Below are 8339 nucleotides of genomic sequence, written 5' to 3'. Positions count from 1 at the left end.
TTCCTGGATATCACGGTTGAAAATGGACGTGTACGGAGTTTGAGAGCTTGGTCCTTGTTGACGGTCTCGGATGCGATTGTCGATTCTAATTGCCAGATTTATTAACTCATCCAAGCTCCCGGGCTCATCTCGTAATGCCAGCTGGTCCTTTATCATTTCCGACAGAGAGTTGTGAAACGTACCCCGTAGTGCCGCCTCGTCCCAGTCCGTCTTCGCTGCGGCAACCCGGAAACGGATGGCGTGTTCGGCCACCGAGTGTTTATTCTGTCTGAGGGACAGCAAGTGGCGCGCTGCCTCCTCCTGATGGACAGGGAGATGAAACACACGTTTAAACTCCTCCAAGAATATATTGAAAGGCAGGGTGGATATGGGATGTGTCAACAAAAAAGAATTTGCCCATTCTAAAGGCGTACCTCGGAGTGAAGTAATAAGGTGAGTGATTTTAGCAGCGGAGGTGGTAAATGAACTAGGAGATCGGGCAAAAATGAGTTCACATTGGAGGATAAAACCCCCACATTGCTCTGGGTTACCTTCAAAAATGAGTGCTGGGCGAGGATCTGGTTCACGGACTTGTCTGCGAGAGGCGGTGTTTATGAGAGGATTGTCCATGGCACCAGGGTCGATGGCTGCGGCGGCTGAGGCGGGTGGAGTTAAGGTTTCCAATTTTTGAGTTATGGTTTGAAGCATGCCTCCTAGCTGTTCCATATTGGACTGGGAGGTCTTCCACAGCAATAAGAGAATAATAATTAGCAAAAATAAAAGTAAATAAGATTTAAAAAAAATTCTGACTACCAATCTTTCCGTTTGAAGTCCAAGATTAAACACCCCTGAACCTAAAAGGAGCTAAACAAGAGCACATCTTTAGTCAGGCCAAGATGATAGGATAAAACAAAGATAATGATAATGTAAAAACTAAAAGCACACTTCCGGGAATGATGTACTCCTGGCTACACAAACAAACTTAATAGCGTACTGTTTTACATTACTAAAATTTGTAGTCAGTATATTAAACTGTTGTATTGTTGTCTTGCGAATAGACAAATGATGTTTAATATAATTAAATACGTTCTGCGGTTTGGCAGCTTCATTTGAATATATAATGTGTTTCATAAAAATATAAACATTTTTTTGTGTATTAACAAATTCTTCTAAAAAATGTAATGTACGTAACAAAAAATAAAGTTCACACACTAGTAAAAAACACGTAATTTCCGATTTTGAAGAAAATTGTATTTTAAAGTGAAACGTGTTATGTGATTAGGAGTGATACATTCGGTAAATATTTATTTAATGGAATTTCACGACGAGTGGGAAGCTATTTTAAACCGAAATATTATAACCATGAGTATTTTAAAAATAAAAATAAACAATAAAATAAAACCGCATTTGTCACGAAGGCAGAGGACAATTATTTTATTTTGTAGTTCTTAAAGTGACCTGTAGATGGTAGTAAAGAGTCGCGTCAAGGAGAAGAGAAGAAGGAAAGTCACGTGGTTCTGACGGACGCGTTGGCCTGGCAACTACAGCTACTTATCTGGAGCTAAAGGTTAGAATGAGACAACAAGTCAATTTTATTTATCTGTAAATGCACTGCATCGAAGTTCTGTTGCTGTGTAATCTGATGTGTTCTCAGCTAAACTCTGCGGAGCGTTTTTAGAGTCAAGAGTCCGTAAAAAGCTAATTCGAACATGGTAGCTAAAAAATGCTAATTTGGTTTAGCTAGTTGTCACATAACCAGTTCACTTTCTGTGGTGAAGCTATGAGCAAAGCTTGAAATCGAACAGGAGTAAAATGTTTCTTGTAATTAATAATAAAAAACAAATATATGGAGCAACAAGCCTTAAATACAATAAACAATTTATTATGTTTCAATTTTTTCACTTTCTTTGCATATGTTTATGCTATCTGCTGTTACATATTAATCTCAGCATTTCTTATTTAATTGGAATATCAATGAGAAATGGCATTTGAGCTGCATTATATATATATATATATATATATATATATATATAGTATGTATGTTGTGTTTGTTTTTTAGCAACATTTGGCTAAGAAAAATGATTTGTTTTCCTTACCTTTCAGCACACACCCAGAAGACACAATGCCTGAGGTCAAGTCAATATTGAGAGAAGTTCTGCCTAAACAAGGTTTGTACCGCAGCCGTTTATTTGGACAGCAGTTGTTACAAAAGGTTGTTTGTGTAGCTCCATACAACATGTGAACTGTTGAGACATTTGCACAACCTTGCACAATTAGTCAAAGAATCTTCTGTGTTCCCTCTCTGGTACCGGTTTTCCAGCTCAGCACCACTGTGTCACAATGAAGTTTTTAATTTTCATAAATACAAGTTGAAAAATATCAAAGGAATAAATTGTTTGACAGTTACTACTTTGTTGTATTTTTGTAATATTTCCTCAAAGTTAAACTTCACTTGGGGCACTGTCTTTCATATAAAGCCTGGAAGAGTGAAAAAAAAAAAGGCTCAAATAAAGCCTTTTTTTATATTTGCATTTGAGTAAAAATTCACTGCTGAATCTTTTTTGATAACCCCCACAGGGCAGCTTTCCATGGAAGACGTCCCCACCATGGTTCTGTGTAAGCCAAAGTTGCTCCCACTCAAATCAGTCACCCTTGAGAAACTGGAGAAGATGCAGATGGAGGCTCAAGAGGCCGTCAAACAGCAGGAAATGGCAATGAAGGAGCGCGACCAGCAGATGCACGGTTGAGCGTTTGAAACGGGGAGAAAGTGACTTCAGATGTGGAGTGTTGGACTGGTCCGTCACACACCAGTGAGAAAGTACTTTTGGACCATGAGGTCCAAGGTTACCAACTTCACAAAGCCAAAACAATAACGTGGCATGAGTGAGCTGCTTCAAATTAAGCTATTGTTTTAGTTATAAGATCTACGTAGCATGTATTATTTCTTGTCAAATTTTAGTTTGATCAGCTGTCTGTGTTTATAATGATATAAAGTTCCAGCAGTACATTAATGCAGGTATAACAAATGTGTCATTTGTGACATGTACTGTTGTAATATTGACACTCAAAAGACTGAAATTTTAATAGTAATTTAATCAACAAACAAAGACTTCTGATGTATTTTACTCCCCCCTATACAAAAATTAAACTTGACACCGTTTTATATGATGGGTGCTTTTCTTTTTGGGGGATTTGTCATATTTTTCAAATGACTTTTAAAAGAAAACAAAGGGTGAAGCACAGCATAAAAAAATGACCAGCTCAGTTAAAGAACCAGTATTGCATCAAACAAACATCCTGCCTTTATTGTTCTTCATTTTCATAAAGCTCTTAACACAACTTAGTTGTATCAATACAAAGAACACACCTGAAGAACAAAAGAAGAGGCAGTAAAACCAAAAATAATAATAATAATAATAAAATACTGTACAAACACGGAATGACTGACACAGAGGTGTGGCACTTGAAGGGATAGCTTATGTAAATGTTTTTCTATAAACAATTCGGGGAACGTGATGTACTTCAGTTGAAATGAAAAGTGCAGTTTTTTAAACTCCACCTCAAATCCCAGAATTTTACTGTTAGAAGGGAGAAGGTTTTACTCAACTATAAAAAAAAGGCAAGTAAAAAGGTCATTTCGTCCTCTTCTTTTCAGGAATTCTGGCGCACGGAAAGGCGGCCTCAGAACCGTTCCAGTTTCACATTTTCAGCATCTCCCTCGCTGACAAACCTCTTCCGGCTCCTGAGAAAAAAAACATCACAAACACGATAAATAAAATGTTATCTGCATGTTAGTGTGGGTTTAAAATATTTAGCTTACTTACCGACAGGGACACTGATCTCTTAACTTCACACCAATGATCCCCTTGCTAAAGCTCTTGTCCACAAACTGCTCCAGGATGAAGTACGCACGAGGAACATCAATGCTGATTTCAGCAATGTCCATGTAAACCCTTTCGTAGCCCTAGAAAGGAGCGAGCAAAGGCACTTTAAAATGCTGATCTGTGCTGACAAATATGCTTTGTCAAATTAAACGCAGTCCTCAACACGAACAGTAGGGGGCTCTCTTACCCTTTTCATTTGGTCCACAGCGATGATGGAAGACATGGAGAGAGACTTGAGCAAATGTAGAACCATTTTGAAGGTTTTCTCCCCTTTGGACTCCAAAACCATCACGATTGCCTGAGGACATCACCGCAGATTTTTATTTATGCACAGAACTACACTTGATATCTGCTCCTTGTTAGCATTTGTGAGTTTCCTCACAAAACGTTTTTTTAATGCAATCTGAGACTAAAAGACACAGGAAGTGATTAAGTTTCTTAGGATTATAAATATAAGGTTTCCTTCATAGCAGATGGATTGTTTGAGTGTCTTGAAAACATTTCTTGTGTTTCTCTTGAGCACATTTTTCTGTTTCTTAGCAAAATACACATTTTTGTATTTCTCTTGGTCCAGTTTCACATGAAGCTAAATGTTTACCTCATAGACAAACTCGTGGTGAAAATGGGGAACCTCCAGCTCTCGAAGGCATCTCTCAGCTTCCTTGCCGTCTCCAGACAAAATGTATTCCTTCAGCAGCAGGTTCATCTGAAAAGAGAATTAGAAGTATTACCCTTCGTTGTCGTACTTAAATCTTTTATTACAAGTTTTTTTTAAACCTGTCAAGAACTAAGAAAAACAGTGCTTGAAAATCACACTGTGTCAAAAACAACCCGCTGTTCTCAACACTAGAAGACTGAAACACTGACAGAGTAAAAGTTTTCTCAAATAGACCAAAACATTTCAAGTCATCACCTACAATGTTTGCTTCACTACCAAACTCAGACAGAATGTGTAACGTACCTGTTTGATGAGTTGTGTAACAGGTCTCTGGCCTCCACCTGTCCCCCAGTGGTTGTCTATGCGAAGCCCACCCATACTCATCTTCAGCAGCACAGCAGCCCGGTCCAGCGCCGCCCTGACGATTAAAAACACATTTGTGACCCGTCGCGTCGAAACGAGGATTAAGTCCAAAAGTGGTTTAAGGAGAAAAAGGCAAATATAGTGTTTTGACTAAAATATTAACAAAAATTGCATTTTGTCAAAATATAATGAATAAAAGCCTTATCAATGCATCATTTTAATGAACTGCCTGAAATATAATCATAAAACTCAATTTTGAAGCACTTTTTTGAGGAGTAGCAACAAAAAAACAGATTTTGAGGAAAAACGCCTTAAATTTTTAAGATTTTCCATGTGAGCTGGCAAAGTTTTGTTTCTTTTCAGCTGGAAAATCTCAATATTCAAATATAATTTGAGGTTTCCTCTTTTCCTCTTTATCAAAAATTCCTCATTAAAATGACATAAAATTAGGATTCAGACCAAATATTTATGTATTATTGTAACCAACAAGACAAATTAAGTCATATATGGATTTAATTATATCAGAATGATACAGGTGTCAAAACGTAGCTTTTAAGCCAAGAATCTGGAAATGCAATGAGGTCATTTTGACCAAATTTGACTTAATCCTCATTTCGATATGATGGCTCACATTTATACTGTGATGGAGAACCCATTATGGTTTTATTTAGGTTCATAAAGACTCAATTTTTCAGTCAGTTTTGTTCTTATTACTATATTCTTGTTACTAAAAGACAAACTAGAAATTAAAACAATTTGGAAATGATCACCAACTGCATTGATTTGTGAGCTACATTGCAAAGCTTTGCATTTAAACTCACTTTTTGGATTGGCCATGTTTGACTATGAAACAGATGTAAGGGACACATAGAACCTGACTGGAAGAAAACAGTCTTAAAAACCTGATATCTATGAAATGAGTATAAAAACTAGCAAAAACATAAAAATTATGAAGTGTCGGTTTAAATTATTGATATCTTAAAGGGATCGCTGATTAGTTGTAACATTAGACTTTATTTGATAAACATATATTTTAACTGTAAAATAAAGACTGTAAAATACTGTAGGATGTTTAGTTTTGTAAATTTTAAAAAATATATTTTAACACGGATGGGGCCATTTTATTTACACACAAGTATTCTGGGTAAATGATGACATGGACAGGCCCTCTGTGTGAGTGAGCTATATCCACCCTGAAGGTTAATCTTGGACAATATCTGATGATCGACTCTTTTAAATGAAACCAGAGAGCGTTGACAGAGAGGAGAAGGTAGAAATGACTCAGCCTGGAACTGAAAATATGGATGGAGGACAACAGAGCTGCTTCATGGAAGAAGAACCTCAGCTTAGCCTGTTAGCCTGCGCGCTAGCACCGACACTATATTGCCTTATATGTATTAGCTCGGTGCTAGTGCGACAAACAAGCTAAACTGAGGTCCTCCATCCATATTTTCAGTTTCAGGCTGAGTCATTTTTGTGTTCCCCTCTCTGTCATGTGGATGGAGGACCTCAGTGATGAGAGGAGAATGTGTAGCGTTGAGCTAAAACATATATTGATAGCGTCGGGGCTAATGCTAAAGCTAACAGGCTAAGCTGAGGTTCTTCTTCCATGAAGCAGCTCTGTTGTCCTCCATCCATATTTTCAGTTACAGGCTGAGTCTTTTCTAACTTCTCCTCTCTGTCAACGCTCTCTGGTTTCATTTAAAAGAGTCGATCATCAGATATTGTCCAAAATTAACCTTCAGGGTGGATATAGCTCGCTAGCAGCCTCGCACCGAGGACCTATCTATGTCGTCATTTACCTAGAATGCCCCATCCATATTGTTAAACTTTTAGTTTAAAAATGATAAAAACTGAACATCCTACAGTATTTTTAGTCTTTATTTTACAGTTAAAATATATGTTTATTAAATAAAGTCTAATGTTATAACTAATCATGGATCCCTTTAATATGTAAAAACAAAAACAAACAAATAAAACAGGCTTATGAAGCTCATCACAACCGAGTTGATCTAAAGACTGTTTCTGTGTGGACAAGACCCAAGTTGTTCACAACAGAGATCAAACTGGACATCACTTTGTAAGGACACTCAGAGAACCTGGGGCTGTTCCCTCTGTCACAGACGTTACAGTAGATTCAGATGTGACTTTTTTAACTCCAGTCTGAGAACACTGTCTGATGCAGGAGCCTATATCTGCTTGTAGCTTGTTAACATTTTAACTGATTTAATGTCAGCAAGGAATGCTTTATATTAATAAGATTTTTTTTTTTTACAGTTTTTATAAGTTGTTGACACATTCTTATTGCTGTAATATACGTCTTGGATGCTTGAATGGCATGTTTGTGAGAAATAATGACTGATTCAGTTGCACACCCCTCTCAGGTTAACACAACAGTACTGTCTTATGTCTGACAAGCTAACAGCAAAATCGAAATCAAAAGTGAGTCATCTAAAGCCACATACCTTGCATATTCACAATCAACTTTGCCTTTGTAGCCATCGATGTAGCTCTTAGTCAGTACCTGGTCGCTGACAGCGCGTGCAATGAACTGGCCAACCAGCTGAAAGAAAAACAGCTCAGAGTTAAAAATACACACAGTTCTGAACAATTCTGTTGTACTTTGTAAGAAAACTAACTCATCAAGTTTCTCCCTCAAGTTAGTTAGTAAACTATCTTTAAAATGAACTACAACTCGTATTACAATAAAAACCCATCAAAAATTAATGACTGTGAAATTGTTATTATTATTATTATTATTATTATTATTTTTTTTTTTTTTTTTTTTGAGCAAAGACCTCCACAAAACAAATTGGCACTGAGGACTGACTGTAGCCTCAGAGGCATGTGTGTATTTGTTTACAGTAGTGTGGCCACATGATTTCTGGGACACAAAAGAGACACATTGTTCCTGTACACACAAACGGCAGCTACATCACAGCTAACTGATCGCAGTGGCCAGACTGGCAGGCATACGAGGAGAAAGGAAATAAGAGCGTGTGAAAATGAGAAAGACTTAGTGAAAGTGCAGATGGTGGAGGAATGAGGGGGAAGGGCAGACTCACAATGCCCCTTAAACCCACAGACTGGGGCCCAAATGACCGGTCAGAACAAACCAGGCAGTGTCAGGAGTGGGGGGCAACAAATAGCCCTCTGAGCATCCTTTGCTGAGCTTGCATTTTACGAGCACAGGCAGACAATAGCTAGAGCTTTCATGCCTGTGTAGACTGAAAAGGAAAGAGCCATAGACACACACAGCACACTCGCGTTCTCTCACAAACCAACACATGAAACCACAACGTAATTCCCCTCTGCTAAACCACAGGCCGATTTAAAATTCCTAAAACTGAAATGAAACTTACTGTAAAAAATGTTTTGTTTTCATCATGAGGCAGACAGAGGAGCACAAGTTTTAAATTAATGTATTTGTAATAATAATAATAATAATAATAATA

General features: G+C 37.5%; 1 protein-coding gene across 1 annotated transcript in view; it reads right to left on the bottom strand.

Annotated features, from left to right (window-relative positions):
* Positions 1 to 3043: 3043 nt before the first annotated feature.
* pdcd4b (programmed cell death 4b) overlaps positions 3044 to 8339 on the bottom strand; it is a 13128-nt gene continuing 7832 nt past the window's right edge. Inside the window, exons 7-12 of the mRNA XM_014013501.1 lie at positions 7350 to 7447; positions 4825 to 4939; positions 4462 to 4569; positions 4051 to 4161; positions 3804 to 3943; positions 3044 to 3721 (exon numbers count right to left, since the gene is read on the bottom strand). Of these exons, the coding sequence (XP_013868955.1) occupies positions 3661 to 3721; positions 3804 to 3943; positions 4051 to 4161; positions 4462 to 4569; positions 4825 to 4939; positions 7350 to 7447 (633 nt within the window). The 3' untranslated portion in view covers positions 3044 to 3660. The remainder of the gene's footprint in view (positions 3722 to 3803; positions 3944 to 4050; positions 4162 to 4461; positions 4570 to 4824; positions 4940 to 7349; positions 7448 to 8339) is intronic.

The sequence above is a fragment of the Austrofundulus limnaeus genome, unplaced genomic scaffold (genome assembly GCF_001266775.1).
Source record: "Austrofundulus limnaeus strain Quisiro unplaced genomic scaffold, Austrofundulus_limnaeus-1.0 Scaffold102, whole genome shotgun sequence".
Classification (NCBI taxonomy): domain Eukaryota; kingdom Metazoa; phylum Chordata; class Actinopteri; order Cyprinodontiformes; family Rivulidae; genus Austrofundulus; species Austrofundulus limnaeus.
The sequence above is the reverse complement of the archived record's forward strand: the minus strand, read 5'-3'. Positions and strand labels throughout refer to the sequence as shown.